The following is a 16,065-nucleotide window of genomic DNA, read 5'->3' as shown; positions in this document are numbered from 1 at the left end:
TTGTCTGTAAACCACTCAGTACTCATGTTTATTTATAAAGTCATTTCCTAAAAAGTTTGCACATAAATAGTTATCAACAAGATCATCATACTCTGCTCTCGTCTGCTGTAAGGCCTCTCTCCAGAGCCAGGTGCAGGTACCATGAAGGGACATCGTGGAGGGTCAACGGCAAGCTCTGCGGCCTGAGCCATGAGGAACAGAGACGCCGTGTGTGTGGCTTCCCCTGCCCTCCCTGCGGCACCTGCTGCACCTCTGGCCCTGGGCCCCGTAGGATGGGCTCTTCGCCTGGACCCGTTAGCACGTGTAGTCATCCAGCTAAGGCCTGGCCACTGCAGCATCAAGGCTGGGGGCATCATGGGAGGGAGCCCCTTGGATACCCCAGTCGCTATAGCCGACACAGCGGGGGAGAGGGGTGTCACCTGGTTAGGTTTTCATAACTGCCATGAAGGAGGCCTGCAGGAGGAAAGATGGCCAAGGGCTGGGCAGCGGCTGCCCTGGATGGCAGCTGGGGCCTGCCCCCCTTGTGCACCGCCACAGCTACACTGACACAGCTGTTACTGCAGCTCCCGCCCCTTGGCCCTCCTGCCAAGAGACAAGTGTGCCCGTGTCCCCAGCCCCACACCTACCTCCTGGAGGAGCTGCCCCAGCCTCTCCTGGCTGTGGATGGAGCGCCTGCGGGATAGAAGACACAGTAGCCTGGCTGGCCCCCAGCCCGAGGAGCAGCTGCGCTCACCTCCTGCCGCCCCCGCCTCCTGCCACCCCCTGCACGCTGACATGCCCTGCCTGCTGCTGCTCTGCTGGAACAGGTCGGAGCTGGGATGGGTGGGCTAGAGGGGACGACAGGGAGGGGCACACACACGCTGAGGAATCCCCCCCAGCCCTAGAGCCCCACCTGTCTATCCTGGTGGCAATGGTCACCGTGAAGGCCCCTTCCGTGTCCGGCAGGTAGGTGGAGGGCACGATCCTGTAGGTCCCCGCCGACAGGTGGCAGAGCCGGCTTACTTCCTGGGCATAGCGATGCGGCACACAGCTCAGCACAGGCTCCTGAAGTAGCAGGCCGGGTGAACTGCGGCTCCCCCCGTCCACCGGAACCTGGGGGACGCACGGGCTCAGACAGGGGAGGCCTGTCCACTGGGCCGCCATGGCCAACAGGAACGGCTCTCCTTCCTCAGTTTGGCCTGTCTGAGGCTGGGCTGTGCGGGCTCAGGCAAGACAGGGGCACTCTGCCTGGATCTGGATCTCCCACATCACACACCTGCCCTTTCCCAGTGGGGAGACCCACCCAGCCTGCCAAGCTGGGCCCACCGCTCACCAAGGCCCCATAACCCTTGTTAGGTGTGCAGCCCTGCCTGGGGGACTACCACCATCACCACGGCCCAGGGCTCTGTCCCAGGACTCATCTGACCGGCTCCTGGCATTGGCACTTTTATCAAAGCTCCAGTTTTTATCGAAGCTCCCCCACAGATGCCCCAGGGGACAGCCTGGGGCAAGCAAGACTCCACAATGAGCCCCCCGCTCTTGGGGAGCACAGTGGCTCTGTCCTCCCAAAGGTACACAAGCTTCTCAGAGACCTGCCCTATATCCACAGCCCAGGCTACGTGTGCCTCCCCCCACCACACCAGCCATCGTCCCAGCCTATGCCCTCCTCGGGTACCCGCTGGCTCATCAAGCCCATCTTGAGGTGGAGCCCCCAGGAGGAGCACACGTGCGGGTTGTGAGCCACTTCATTGCCATGGCATCTGGGCCCGCAACCTCGGACCCTTACACTGTATCTGTCTCCCTTCCTCCAACCACAGGTCTGCTCAGCACAGCACAGCCAGAGCTGAGGTGCAGAAAGGAGATCTGGGGTAGCGTTTAAGATGTACAGGCCTGCCTGGGCCTCAACACCCGCTCCTCTTCACCCCATGACAGCTTTCTGACCCAAGAATTATCTAAGCCTTGCACTGGGTGGCATCTGTCCACGTGGGCCCCACACTGTCTTTTGTGGCCCCCTCCCTCCCTTTCCTGCTCCACCAGGCGAGCCTGTGCTAGGGTCCCCTCCTGGTCCCCAGAGGACGCCCTCTCCCTGGAAGAGTGGCCCCAGAAGGTTGGGGCACAGGGAAGAGTGGGGCTACGTGGCTTTGGGGCAGCTCCTGGTGGGGCACACCCTCGGGTCTCCTGGGCAGGAGGCAGAGCTCAGGGGAGCAGAACTGACCTCCTGACACTGCTGCTCTGAACTGGGGGAGCGGACGGGGGGCTATCTGAGCTGACCCAGGGCCCCAGTGAATTACAGACTTCAGGAAACTAGACATGGATCTTGCATGGGACCAGCCACCCGGCTGTGCCCACACAACCAAGTCCAGGCCACCGTCATGCCTGGCCACCCGTGGGGACACAGTCCCTCTGAGAGCCTCCCTGCCCCCCAGAGCAGGAGGAGCTTGCCTGGAAGACGTGGAAGCCAATGGGATGGCACTGGGCGTCCTGGCAGTGCTGGCGCAGAGTGATGCGGACGCAGCGGGGGCCTGGGCCCTCGGGGACTGACAGGGGGAAGCAGGGGTTGCTAGGGTAGGAGGCAAAGTTCCTGCTGCCCCCTGCCGTCTGGCCGCTTCTCCAGGAGCCCCGCAGCTGTACTGTCTCCCACTCGCCCTCAGGCAGGGCCTCCCCAGGGGCAGGGCTCCCAGCCGATGGCTTGATGGCACTGCCCGGGAAAGACACACGGGAGGGCGGCTGGCAGCGAGCTCCGGACCGTGGACACACACACCCCTCCCATGAAGCTGCCCGGGCCATGCTGCCCTTTTCTCCTAGAGCTCCTCCATGCCCCTCACCTGAGGGAGATTCTCCCGCTAGAGAAGACCCGCAGCAGAAACTGCCCTGGCACGTCCTTCAGGAAGGTGCTGGGCACAGCCAGGTAGTAGCCCGGTGTGAGTTCACAGCGGAGGTGGACCTCCCGGTCGTAGGCATGGCACAAGGTGCCAGCAACGGGGGGTGTGGACAGGACCCTGGGCAGGCTGACCCGCCGCTTCTCCACCTGCACAGAGGAGGGCTGTGGGCCACCATCCCGAGACAGGCCCCGCCACCTTCGCCCAGTGGAAGGGCCTCTCAAATGACTTCACGAAAGAGCACCTGGGCCTGTGGGTCCTTCCCAGCATGGCGGGGGCGGGCCCAGAGTGCTCCCCAGGCCAGGGCTCTCACTCAACCCAGGGGTCAGAGTCCCCCTGCTCTGGGAGACCGCAGACCAATCTAGATGGGGCTGGGCCCCGTTCCCTCCTGCCAGTCAGCCAACAGCTGCTTCTGCTTCATCTCCCTTTGTCTGACAGACACGGGCCGGGCTGGGCAGAGCTGGGTCTGTGGGAGCCCCAGCAGATAGGCGACTCGGGAGGATGAGGCAGGTAAGGCTCCTGGCGCTCACTCATGTCCCAGCACTCCCAGGCCCTGAGCAGGGAGCCAGGCCCAGGAGGAGTTACCTTCCAGATATGCAGGCCCACGGCCTGGTAGTCCTCGCTCAGGAAGCTGGCCGGGCTCCTCACGGCACACTCGCCCCTCGCCGGTGCCCGAGCCCGGCCTGCCCAGCCCGTGGCACGCACCCTGGGTCTCTGCAGGACGGCAACAAACACCTCGCTCGGTTCTGAGACCCGCAGCCAGTATTTGGGGTTGCTGGGAAAGCCGCTGTTGTTCCGACAGCCTCCTGCCGACTGCCCCTTGACCCAGGCCCCAGGCAGTTCCTGAGTGTGGCACAGCGCCTTTTCTAGGGGAGAACCAGCAGGCAGCAGCCTCAGGAAAGGGCTCCCACTCGGGCTTCCCTGCCACTCTCACCAGCACCAGCTACAGCACCCTGGAGGCAGGAACCCCGCAGTCTCCCACCACCTCAAGCCGCCTGGGATGGGAGGGGATGGAGCGCTCACTCCGCACACAGGGTGAGCAGAATAGGGCCCGGGGCGAGGGCTGTGCTGGGAGCCCCCAGAGGGATGCGGTGCTGCTCAGCCCTGACATCCAGAGGCAGGGAGGCTCAGAGAGCCTGTGCAGGTTGGCGTACCCCTACAAGGGCCTGTCCCAGGTTAGGCCTCCCCCTTACCTGAGTAGAGGCTCTGCAGGTAGCCAGCCTCCGTGATCGGGAAGCCAACGGTGACTTCATCAAACTCCCGGAGGAACTCCTCCTCCTCCACCCAGAACTCTCCTTCCTGCAGCTGGGACAGCAACTCGGACTCATCGGCTGGGTCTACCTGGCTCCACCCTTCGCCCCTGGAAGGCAGCTTCTTTCAGCGGCGGCCCGTCACCCCTGAGCTGACAGCACTGACGGGAGCTCCGTGACCTGCCAGTTTCTTGCCGGCCCAGCTCAGATTGGCTCTGCCCTGGCCATACCCCCCTCCCTCTCTGAGGCTCCTACCTCTGGACCTGTCTGTCCAGGGCTGATCCCCTAAGCAGGCTAGTGAAGGCTGTGCCTGAGCTGCTGCTAGCCTCAAAACGGCTCTTCACTACCGCTCGGGGCCCCAGACCCCTGCCTTCCCTGACAGCAGCACAGTCCCGGCCCTCAGCCACACTCACCCCTCTCTCCAGGGCCCCTGCCAGCACCGCCGGCCCCAGGGATTCTGAATACGCAGCAGCAGGAGGCTCTGGCCGGCCCGGCCCTGGAGCTCTCGAAGATCCGACACAATGAAGGCATGAAACTCCCCCAGCTCCCTGGCACCTGGGTGAGGAATGGCTGGGTTGTAGGCTGGAAGTCCCCAAACTGGGCACATGCACCGGTCTGTCTCCCTTCCCATGGGATACATTAGTCCACCTGACCGTGGCCATGGCAGCGCCTAGCTCCCAATGGACAGCTGGGGCTCCTTTCCTGACCACTGTGGACAAGTGAGCTTAGGAGTGGCCTGAGCCAGTGCAGAGCCCCGGCTGAGGACCTGGGTGTAGACTGTGGCTCGGCTGCCAAGGGCCCAGCTGGCCATTCCCTTCTTGGGGCCTCGGTCCCCGCTGGGATGGAGGAGCAAGGCTGGCCAGCTGACAAGGCAGTGCAAGGCGGGAACTCAAAGGTGCGGCTACAAGGGTTGTCAGCAACAGGTCTGGGGCAGGTCTGGGACCTCCAAGAAGAGCAATCTCCTCCTGGCCAGGCCAGCTAGCTGAGTGGGCAGGGGGGCACTGCATGGCCAGAGATTGTGGGACCAAACACTGCTGGGGGGCAGACTGGAGGCCCAGAAAGGAAACAACCCTATTTGCCCAGAGTCCCTTGGGTCATACCATATGGAAGTGGAGGAGCCAAACGGTGACTAGAGCCCCACCTGCGGAAGAGGGGTGGCAGTCCAGAAAGAAAAAGAAATTTCTGGAATGTCCTCAAAAAGCTTTCTTTAGGGGCACCTGGGTGGCTCCCTGGATTAAAGTCTCTGCCTTCGGCTCAGGTCATGATTGAGTCCTGGGATTGAGCCCTGCATCAGGTTCTTTGCTCAGCAGGGAGCATGCTTCCCTCTCTCTCTGTCTCTGCCTGCCTCTCTGCCTACTTGTGATCTGTCAAATAAATAAATAAAATCTTAAAAAAGAAAAGAAAAAGAAAAACCTTTCTTTAGAATGGCGCTGTAGCCACCACTCTGAGTGTCTGCCCAAATCCCCAGCGCCGAGACACCTCTGCGGGATCCAGCTGAGCGCCGGCAGCACCCCCTGCTTTGTCTGGAGGTTTCTGCAAAGCCTGGGGTGCTAAGAATGAGCCCTGCCCCAGCTTGGGGGCGCTGATGCCAAGCCTTAGGGAGAGTTCTGACGCCGCACCCTGCATAGTCAGCATGGCACCTGTGGGCCTCCCCCTGCCCCCTCACAGAGTGGTGGCAGCCTGACCTGTGCCCAGCCCAGTGGCATTCACTGTCCACACACACTGTTTATTTCAACGTCTGTGTCCTTGGGCCAAAAAACCCATTATGAGAATCATCCTAAACGTGCAGGCTGTTAAACACGGAAACATTCAGTAATTCTGTCCCTAATGTGAGAGACTGGAAAGCCCTGAAACAGGTGATGTTAAGGGGCAGAGTAAGAAGACACAGCAGCCCGGCTGACAGAATGAGACACCTGCAGTCCACACAGCGCCAGAGAAAGCAGAGGGAGCACGAGGTACAACACACAAGACTGTTTGTGGAAAAGCCCCGAGGGTCATGGAAAAGTCAAAACAGTTCCGTGTGCACAGTTTCTTCATTTTGAGAAACTTCCTTTAATGAGCACGGAAACCACTCAAACGAAAACCTGAGTCTGATTCTGCCAGGGTGCCATGGGCCAGAAATGCCACCACCCCGGGTTCTGGAGTTTCTGGTGGCGGCCGCCCTGGCAGAGGTTCCAGCCTCAACCTACTCCCGAAGTTGGGGAGAAAGAAAAAAATCAAGGGAAAAAGGGACCCTCCCTCTGGAGAAGGACAGGTGGCAGGGGAAGGTCACACACCAGACACCGGGTTTGAAAGACAAATGTCTTGTTTTCCACTCAGTCCTGACGGGGGCCCTGAGAACCAGCCCGTGTGCAGCTGTGGGGCACAGGGGCACAGGCCCATCCCACGGGCACCTGCCTGCTGCCTCACCTGCTCTGGGGCTGAGCACCGAGCAGCTTATCAGACACCGGTCCTTGAGGCTGAGCAACTGCCGACAAGTCCTGTGCTCCAAGCCGCCAGGCCTGTCCTGTTGGCCACTGGTTCTGACCAAGTCCTTCAGGCTCCACCTTTCTGCCAGGCCCCCAGTGAGGTCCACCAGGGCATCAGCCACCTGCCCCGCCCACAGGTGCTCGTAGGACCCGTAGACCCTGGGGAGACATAATCACAGGAAGTGAGCCTCTGGCACAGGGACACAGCGGCCTGCCTCACTTCCATCTGCAACACCCTCAAATCACCTGACCCTCCACTTCAGTAGCTTCTCTTTACTCCTGTCTCATCCTCACCAAGCACAGACATCATTGGACTCTCAAAGGCCACACTGCACAGTGGGCCCAGCCCTGCCCTATGGCCTCCAGCATGGACACAAGCGGGAGGCAGCATGAGGCGTGAGGCTGTGAACACGCACTGCTCCGCTTCTCCAGATCGAACCCCACCGTGGTCCTGGGATGGAGGCACTCGCACCCACATCACTGCAGGCCCGCCTTACTCCCTTTGTGCAAAGGTCTGCTTATCACAGCGGCCTCTTCCAGCGCCAGCTCGGCTGAGCAGTATATTCTAAGACGGCCATTTTCCCATTCAGACCTGAGGGGCACGGCCTCAGGCAGGATCTCGATAAGCAAGCACAGAGACCTGGGTGGCTTTACTCCTCCCTGACTTTGAAGCGAGGACAGGGAAAGAGGGAGTGGGTAGCAGGGGTGGGGTTGTGTGTGGGGGGGGCACAGAGATGGGCACTACAGGCCCTGTCTCAGAGTTTCTGTCTCTGGACAGGTCGGTCCCACTGCAGGCCTGGCTGTCAGGTTCTGGGGACTGAGGAGGGCACTGAGCCCAGGGAGAGCGGAAACGTGCTGCCTGGGAATGGCCTAAGGCAGCTGTGGCTCCCCAGCCCACCCCAGCCTGGCCCCTGCAGCCTTCAGCACGCGTACTTGGCATAGACCTTCTCCAATAGGGGAAGCCAGAACACATCCTCTCTCTGGCACCGGGAGAAGCAGAGTCTCCCTGCAAGACAAGGCAGACGGTCATCTATGGTCACCTCCAGCCAGTGTCCAAATTGCCAGATTCGACAAGTAAAGGAGCCACGGTACGTGTGGTCACGCCAGCTCGGCTGTCCTGGAGGGAAGACCTACCACGCACAGGGAAAGGCAAAAGGAGAGCGTGAGAGACAAACCATGCAGTGTTTCCCACGCACTGTCACAAGAGCCGCTCCACACTCCCCTGCTGCTCTGCCTGGGTCCTGACTTCGCTCCACAGCTGGATGTCCGTGTGGATGCAAAACCCAGTAGCCACATAGAAAACTAACAGACTTTCCAGTAAAACATCTTAGGACCACACTGCCGAGTGTCTCTAAAACCTTAAGGCCAACAATGATGTCTTACTGTCCCAAATAAGCTCTTGACCTGAATCCAAAACATGACTTTTACAGGCAATTCTCAGCAGAGCTGGCTGCAGATGGCGGTCACAGTGACACCCCAGCTGCAGGTGGGGCAGGGGCGGGGTCTCAGCAATTCTGCCAGCGCCTGGACCCAGTGCGTTCACTGCAGGCTTTGGAGTTCTGACCAAGAATAAGACACAGGTGGGCTCTGCACCTACACAAGCTTGTCTGGTCCTGCTCTGTCACTTACTGACTATGAACATGTTATCAACGGTTTTAGCGTTGTTTGCAAATGAGGGTCAAAGCCAGACAGGCCCTGAGCACAAAGGCCAGCAACTATGGTGTGATTAGCAGGGCCTTGGGACATGGGAGTAGCTCCAAAGGGGTCACTACTGTCAATGTTGCTGCTTTAATCAATAACGTCCAGGCAGGAGCCAAACAAAGCTGTGAGGCTCCTGAGAAGCACACTGAGCAGGCCTTTTATACCTGTGCTATCAGCCTAGCCTCTGTTTTAACCACCTTTTGCCAATTTATGTTCAAAACTGTTAAAAACAAAAAAATCAACTAGCTAGGGAAACATACTCCAAACCAAGGGCATAGGACCTGCCAGCTGAACCTTCCCTACTCTGGGTAGCTGTGCTCATCTTTGCATCCCAAGCGCACAGCTTGCATGAGAGCCGAGGGCTCAGAAGGGCAGAACAGACGGGAAAGCCCACGTGCTGGAACCCTGGGGACACCTCAGAGCCCCTGTGGCCTGAGCACAGAGCTGTCTCTTCGACCAGCTACACCAGACAGCCACAGCAGAGCCCACAGAGGAGAAGCTTCAGCTGCCCTGCCTCCACCTTCCTTCCTGCACACAGTGGACAGGAAGACAGCGGAAGAGCAGCCCTGCCCGCCCCAGATACCTGGTCCAGGAGCTGCTGGCTCTTCTGCAGAGCGGCACAGGCACACAGGAGCCAGCAGTCTCCTAGCAGCCCTTGCTTCACCTGTCCGTCCAGTGGGTTATCTGCAAATAGCCGGGGCGTGGCACAAATTTCCTGAAATAAAGAATATCACCCAGTTACATCATGCCTGAAGACTAGTCTCTAAAACTAAGAAGACAGGATCGAGGTGACAGGCCTGGGGAGGAGCTCTTCTGGTCACCCATATTGCCTAAGAGGGAAGGGGAAGCAGCTGGTCTCCCATAGCCCCTCCTGGCTTTAGATCACCCCATCTGGCTTAAGTCCTAGGGTCCTGTCTCTTTCTATCTACCTTCCTAAAATGGCAAAACTGCAACTCTAGATAAGTCCCACCATCTCCCTTCTCAAAACAGCTAACTTGCCCTAGAAAGTGGTTTCACTTTAAGTTCGTAATGGCAAATCTCAGACAGATCCTCCATACTGCTAGAATCCTGCTTAATTTCCCCAAACCCAGACTACTTTATACCTTCCCCTTTCCCCTCCTAACACTTCCATGCCCTCACCCTTTCCCACGGCCCTCTGAGCTGATGACCTTGCCAGAAGCTTCCTAGGAAGCAACCCCCGCCTGATCCCCTCTCCTGCCTTCTTTAGAGCCAGTGTTCCTCCCATGACCCCCTCCATCCTCCACTCCTGCAGGGAGAATTCCACCAGCATAAGGCAGAGAGAACCCCCATCTTCTGTAAGATACTGCCCCCCTCCGCATTATCTCCCCTTGAGTCTTCCCTTCTCTGACAGACTTCTTGTGAAAGAGCTGCCTTCCTTACTTCCTCCATCCTGCTCCCTAAGCATGGGCCCCTCCAGCCTCTAGACCAGTCACCTCTGTGTTGTCAAATCCAAAGGGCTCACTCTGTTCTCGTCTTTCCAGACACTTGGCAGCATCACAGAACAGTGGCTGTCCCCTTGCACTCCCCCACAGTCCCCTCTTGGTTCCCATGGTTCCATGTGTTCCTGGCTGTCCTTTCACCTCACCGCCTGCTGGCTCTCCAAGCTACCTGTCAGGACACCTGCTTGAACCCTCTAGGGAATGTTAGGGGCCCTCAAGGCTCAGTTCCAAGCCCTCTCTTCTTGTTCAGACCCACTTTCTCCTGAAGTACTGTTTGGGGCCCTTGGCCCTGTTATGGGCCCCATTCCCAGATGTCTGGGTCCTCTAGCCCAGAACTTCCTGAGCACCTAACTCTCAAGCCCACCTGCCTGTGGACAGCTCTGCTCACACCTGTGCGAGCAAAATGGAACGCCAAAGTTCCATTCCTAGCTATCCCCCACCTCCCAGTGTCTCCAGCACATCAAACAGGAGCACCATCTACCCAGGTGCCCAGGCTACAAATCTGGAAGTCGTTCTTGATCCTTGCTTCATCCTCACCCTCTACTTCCAATTGGTCACTAAGACTCATTAACCCCCTCCAAATTATTTCTCAAATCCATCCACTTCAAAGCCCCTGTCCTACCGGGTGCCATGCTACCCTGAGCCCCTGCACCTCTCTCTAGGACCACTGCATTCCTGCCCTGTCAGTCCACTTCCCAGCCAGCAGTAAAAGTGAGCTTCTTCAAACATAAACTCACTCAAATCCCTCCTCCACTAAAACCCTCTAAAGGCCTCCCTCTGTGCCTAAAATGCATTTTTAATTCCAATTCCACTGGCACTTTCGTGCTTCCTGAGCACCTCTGTGACCTGAGCCACGCTGCTCCGAGGGCTGGTGACAGACCCTGCAGCGGTCTCCACCAAGACCGTGTACTTGCCGGCAGGGGAGGCTTCTCCCCAGGTCTTACTTATCCCATGAACCATTTGTAAAGATGGTCTGCACTAGCGCACGCAGCACTAGGCCAGAGCGTCCCTCTCCATGGACAGCGTCAAGAGTTCCCATGCGGAAATGCCTGTGCGAACAGCCCTGCCTTTCCTAAGAGCAAGAGCACGGTCCATCCCAGCAAACGCGGGAAACAGAGCCCGGCCGCCTGTGGCCGGGAGAGCCGTGCGGCCCAGAGGCTCGACCGGCCGGACGCCCGTCAGAGAAGGGGGCCGGGCTGGCGTCTGCTGCACCGGACTTCTCGCCCTGCCCGAACGCCTTCGGAACCAAGATTCGCGCTGGCTCCCTCGCGGGGCACCCTCCCCCCACCCCGCTCCTAAGGGCCGCAGCGGCACCCCGCCTGAGGCAGCGCGCGGGGCCTGACTCAAGGTTCAAGGCCCGGCCCGAGGTTCGGGACCCAGCCCGAGGTTCGGGGCCCTGCGCGAGGTTTGAGACCCAGGCCGAGGTTCGGGGCGCGACCCGAGGTTCGGGGCCCGCGCCAGCCGCCCCACCTGCGGCCGCCTCCATGTGATGTCCTCGCGGAACTGGGCCAGCGGCGTGGAGAAGTTGGAGAAAAGCGAGGAGTCCGAAGCTGGGAAGTCGGCGTCCCGAAAGAGCTCCCTGGCTGGCGCCCGCATCCTGGGCGCCCCGGGTTCCCATGGGCTGCCCGCGCCCCCGGCGCCGAGCGCGGCCCCGGAAGTAAAGCGAGTCCGCCGCAAGCCCCGCGCGCTCCCGCTCAGTCGCCGCGGTTACCGCCGGACCACGTGACACCGCGGCCCAATCGCACTCAAACGGCGAAAGTGCCCTCCCCCGGAGAGGCGTGGCTCCCGAGCTCTGCAGTCGCGGGTCGGTGTAGTAGCCCCGGCTGCAGTTCTCTTTCCGGGGTGGATTCTGGGGGGTTGACTCGGCCGCTACTGATCCCCCGCGGGCCGACGGGCACCGTGTGGTCGAGCCGGTGCAGCTCGTTCCGGGGCGTTGGGGCCGCTTGGGGTCGCGAGCTCTTGGGCTGAAGGAACCTGAGAGACCTGTCTGCCGAGGTCGGGCCGCGGACTACAGGTCCCAGCATGCAGCACCGCCTCCCGGAATGCTCCTCTCCTGGCGGCGGCGGCGGAGGCGGCGGAGGCGGCGGAGGCGGAGGCGGCGGCGGCGGCGGCGGCGGCTGCGCGTCGGGCCGCCTGGTCAGGGAGGACTCCGTGAGAGGCTCACGGGGGAAGGCGGTGGCGAGCCGCTGCGGTGGCCAAGGGCTGGGCTCTCGGCTGCAGCTGGCCGGGGGGAGGGTCTGTCGGGCTTGGGACGCTGTCTTCTTAGCGGGGCAGACGACGAGTCGGCCGCAGATGGCAGGATATATGGCCCTATGGGCGGGACAGTGAGGGACCTGGACGTGCGGTTACGGCTGCGGGCAGGCAAGGACAGGGATCCCGGGCCCTGCCTCAGTATTTACACTCGCCGCGGGAACCGGCATTTCCCCATTCCTGGGAAGGATGGAAGGCAGGCCTCCGGAGGCTTGTCCGCCGGCCCCGCGAAGCCTGCTTCAGTGGCACCGGAGCCTTCCCAGAGGGCTGGGCAGGGGAGGAGGAAGCGACCTCAGCCCTTGTGGCAGCTCTCCGCTGCTACTGGGGTTACTCAGATCTTGCGTTCCAGGCTGCCTTTACCCAACCTCCAGATAGGAAGGGTAGTCTAGTCTGAGGGGTTCTGCTGTGGAGCAGGTAAGTCCCTGCTGCCAGGAGAGAGGCAACCAGGTTCCCGTGACAGTGGCAGCTCCTCCCTACGACGGTGTCACACTGTGGGAGCCCCACCCACCAGGCTATTTCAGAGGCCTGGAGGGCTCTGTTGAGCTTCTGGAAAACAACTAGGTATCTCAACTCCTGTCTCTGGAATGCTAGGACCTCATGACTGTCAACATTCCTATAGCAGTATCTCCTGCAGAAGATGCCGGTGACTCCTTGGGAGGCTGGTGGCTGCACTGGAGCCGAAGGGAATCTGGAAAGGCCTGGACTCGGCTTCATATTACGGTTCTGACGAAGTAAGTGACGTTTCCTACGTCACTGGTTGCTGGGTTGCTGGACTGTTCTCCCCAGGTAGCACACTGGGGAGAGTCCTAGAGGCTTGGGTGTCCAGTCCGCCATCTGGAGAGCAGGCAGCTTCCTGCGGACATGTGCCACACACGTGACCATTTCCTTTCCCGAGCCTGTGGGTGTTAACGGGTTCTATGGAATCTGAGCCCTGCCTCCTCCCCTCCAGCCCCCCAGGTTATCACTACTCTGGAGTTTTTGTGCTCCGTGACTTTGCTCACACTTATGCCCAGATGACTCCCTGTTGTTTTTCAAGGGATAGTCTCTGACTTCACCACTTGGGGCTGGGGGTTGTCTCTTCTGAACCCCCACATCTCTTCCTTGTTCAGTGAGCAGTAACCAGGCCCTGTATTCTCATGGGGACACAGAGAGTAGAAACCTGATTTAGCTGCTGCAGCTGAAGTCATCTGGGGAGTCCAGACCCCTCCCTAGCTCAGGGTCAGAAGTTTGAGAGAGGAGCATGTGCCCCAGCTCAGAGCAACAGGGCACAGGGAACAGCCCCACAATCTGCCCAGAGCACTCAATGGCACCTTCTTTTGTAGCCAGCTTTAGCTGCTGGCGTGTGGAGGGCTGGTGACAGAGACTGCTGCAGTCAGCTCGTGACCACAGGGGGACAACCCGGAAGACAAAGGCCTGGACACGGAGACTCCAGAGCAGAAAGAGCCCGGTGATGTCCCCGAGCCCCTGATCTTGTTGGTTCTAGGATCGTCCACCTTGGGATTATGATTTCATAGATAATAAATACAGTTTTACAGTTTGAGTAAATTTTGAGTTGAGTTTTTTGTTTCAGCTCTGTACACCTCGTCCAGAGGCCTGTATGCATTGATTACCACTGTGAGTCAAGTTGCCCCAAAACTTAGAAACTTAGACATTTATTAGGTCAAAGTTTCTGTGGGTTAGGAAATGTGGCGGCAGGTGGCTGGTTCTGGCTGAGGAGCATGGCAGGGGATGGCAGTCACAGTGTCGGCCAGAACTGAGCCAGCTGGACTGGCTGGGGCCGGAGACCTCCACTCCTTGTCATGTGGACCTTTGTGAACCTGCTTGAGTATTCTCACCACTTGGGGGTTCTCCCAGAGCAAGCGATCCCAGGGGAATGGAAAGCGGACGCTGCGGGGTGGTTTTAATTTTTTTTTTTTTTAAAGATTTTATTTATTTATTTGACAGAGAGAGATCACAAGTAGGCAGAGAGGCAGGCAGAGAGAGGAGGAAGCAGGCTCCCTGCTGAGCAGAGAGCCCAATGCGGGACTCGATCCCAGGACCCTGAGATCATGACCTGAGCCGAAGGCAGCGGCTTAACCCACTGAGCCACCCAGGCGCCCCTGGTTTTAATTTTTTAAAGGTTTTGTGTATTTATGTGAGAGACAGTGCACAAGCGAGAGCTCACAGGCAGGGGGAGCAACAGAGGGAGAGAGAGAAGCAGGCTCCCCAATAAGCAGGGAGCCTGATGTAGGACTCGATCCCAGGACCCTGGGATCATGACTGGGAGTGGAAGGCAGACACTTAACCGACTGAGCCACCAGGCGCCCCTCCAGGGTGTTTTATGACCCATCTCGGACGTCCTCCATTGTTTCCACCACGTTCCACCACGTTGAGTGCAGTCCACACTCAAGAGAGGGAGCGTGAGAAGCTGTGCACATGCGTTAAGGCCCCTGTAGGCCCTAAGGGGTGGGCTGGGAGCGTGGTTTGTGCAGGAACCAGATGAGCTGTGTGGGAGCCTGGGAAGGGTGGGGGTGGCTGCCCAGGGCTTTTACTTCAAGGGATCACGTGTTGTGAGGTGGGCTCGGAAGGAGGTCTTTGAGGCCAGGATGGAAGAGTGAGCCCAGGGGCCCAGGTTTTGAACCAGCGAAGGAGAAAGAGATTTAGTTTCTTTGAAGGTGCTTGGTGACTAGTCACATGAGTCAGAGAGAGGGCGGGTGCTGCAGGATGGTGGTGCCAAGTGAGGCAGCCCTGGAGGCCCTGTGGACTTGGAAGAACGACTGGCTTTGTGCCCTGTCAGTTTAGGAAGCTCATGGGACTCCTCTTGAAAGAATGGTCTTTGTTCAGGGACATGCCTTGACGTGGATCAGGGCAGGCATGCTCTCTGTCACATGGCCAGGCCAGGTCTGAATCACAGGGCAGTTTCTGGCCCACAAAACCATACGGGCCCTGGGTCACCGCCCCCCACCCCCGCCCCTGCCTCCCAGCAGCCAGAGAGGGGCCCAGTGTCCTGGTCCTGTGGGCAACAGGGTACACTCCAGGCAAGGCCTTCTCTCTGGGAATCTCCAAATGAGGGAAGGGTACAGGTGCGAGGCCCCCCTGGCTTAGCCAGGCCCACAGCCTATAGGAGCAGCCCCCACCATGCCAACTCTGCTGTCAGACCACTGGGATGACCCTCCCAAGGGCGGAGCCAGGGCCACAGAGAGCCTGGGACCCAGCCCCCACTGGCAGGACTGGGTCCTTGCAGGGTGCTGGATTGCTATGTGTGTGTGTGGGGGTGCTGCTGGGCGCCTCCAATGTTCTCCCTTCTGCAGGTATGTTGCTATAATGGCCTGTTCCCTGCAGGACGGGTGACTGGCCCAGTTCACAAGTTTCTGGGTTGAGTGGGCCCCACTTAGCCTTGATGCACAGCCCTACATTCACGGAGACCACCGAGATGCCAGCTGTGGGCTGCACCATGACAGCAGGGGGACGGGGCTGTCTCCTTGGGGAGAGGGGGGAGGAGGGTCTAGAGTGCAGAAGAATCGATGGGATATTGGTGACCCGGCGGCTGGGTGTGGTGGTGCTGGGGTTCCTGGCCCACCATCTCCAGTCCTCCCATGTCCCAAAGCAGGGCTCTGGGCCTGGGACTGGCCAGTGGTGCTGCCCTATCAGGCTGAGCCCATGCGCTATCGTAAGCAGAGCCTGGGCTCAGCCTGTGGTCTCAGTGGCTGCCTTGCTCCCACAACCCACTGCTTAGTCAGTCACCTGTCCTGGCAGACGCCTGAGTGGAGTCCCCGCCTTGTTCCCCCTCCTGGGCTGCATTTGTACCCGTACCTTCTGCTGCACCTGTGCAAGATGTCTGCGGCCCCTCGCGCCTGGCCATCCAAGACCAAATTCACCCCCCGCCACGCACCCCTGCTTTCACTCCAGGTTGAAACCCTAGGCTACAGGGCAGGATCTGGGGCCCTGAAGGCAGACTGAGGGGCGGTGGAGCACAAGGAAGACCTTTTGGCCCCCTCAGTCTTCCCCTGTCAGAGGACAGGCCATGCAAAGCCCCTGGCCCCCACCCCAGGGGAACCCAGTGCCCGCAGAAGATGAGTCGGGTGAACAGGCTGGGAAG

At 59.7% G+C, this 16,065-nt stretch overlaps 1 protein-coding gene across 5 annotated transcripts; it reads right to left on the bottom strand.

Moving 5' to 3' along the window:
- On the bottom strand, window positions 1–11,363 carry CAPN10 (calpain 10). Of its 5 annotated transcripts, none has more exons than XM_032355396.1 (13): window positions 11,208–11,363; window positions 8,861–8,992; window positions 7,510–7,706; window positions 6,518–6,735; window positions 4,522–4,663; window positions 4,052–4,218; window positions 3,444–3,724; window positions 2,805–3,007; window positions 2,422–2,516; window positions 893–1,092; window positions 627–672; window positions 420–453; window positions 6–182 (listed from the first exon to the last, which is right to left on the bottom strand). In XM_032355396.1, exons 1-13 carry the CDS (start codon window positions 11,331–11,333, stop codon window positions 86–88), a joined length of 1,938 nt encoding a protein of 645 aa, XP_032211287.1. In that variant the 5' UTR covers window positions 11,334–11,363; the 3' UTR covers window positions 6–85. The 5 variants fall into 5 exon arrangements, with proteins under 5 accessions (XP_032211284.1, XP_032211287.1, XP_032211288.1 ...); XM_032355395.1 differs by having other exon boundaries at window positions 91–182; window positions 2,422–2,677; XM_032355393.1 differs by lacking the exon at window positions 420–453 and having other exon boundaries at window positions 1–182; window positions 2,422–2,677.
- Between the last annotated feature and the right edge of the window lie 4,702 nt (window positions 11,364–16,065).

Source organism: Mustela erminea, chromosome 8 (genome assembly GCF_009829155.1).
Source record: "Mustela erminea isolate mMusErm1 chromosome 8, mMusErm1.Pri, whole genome shotgun sequence".
In the NCBI taxonomy this organism is placed as follows: domain Eukaryota; kingdom Metazoa; phylum Chordata; class Mammalia; order Carnivora; family Mustelidae; genus Mustela; species Mustela erminea.
Note: the sequence above shows the minus strand (reverse complement) of the source record. Positions and strands in the feature narration are given on the sequence as shown.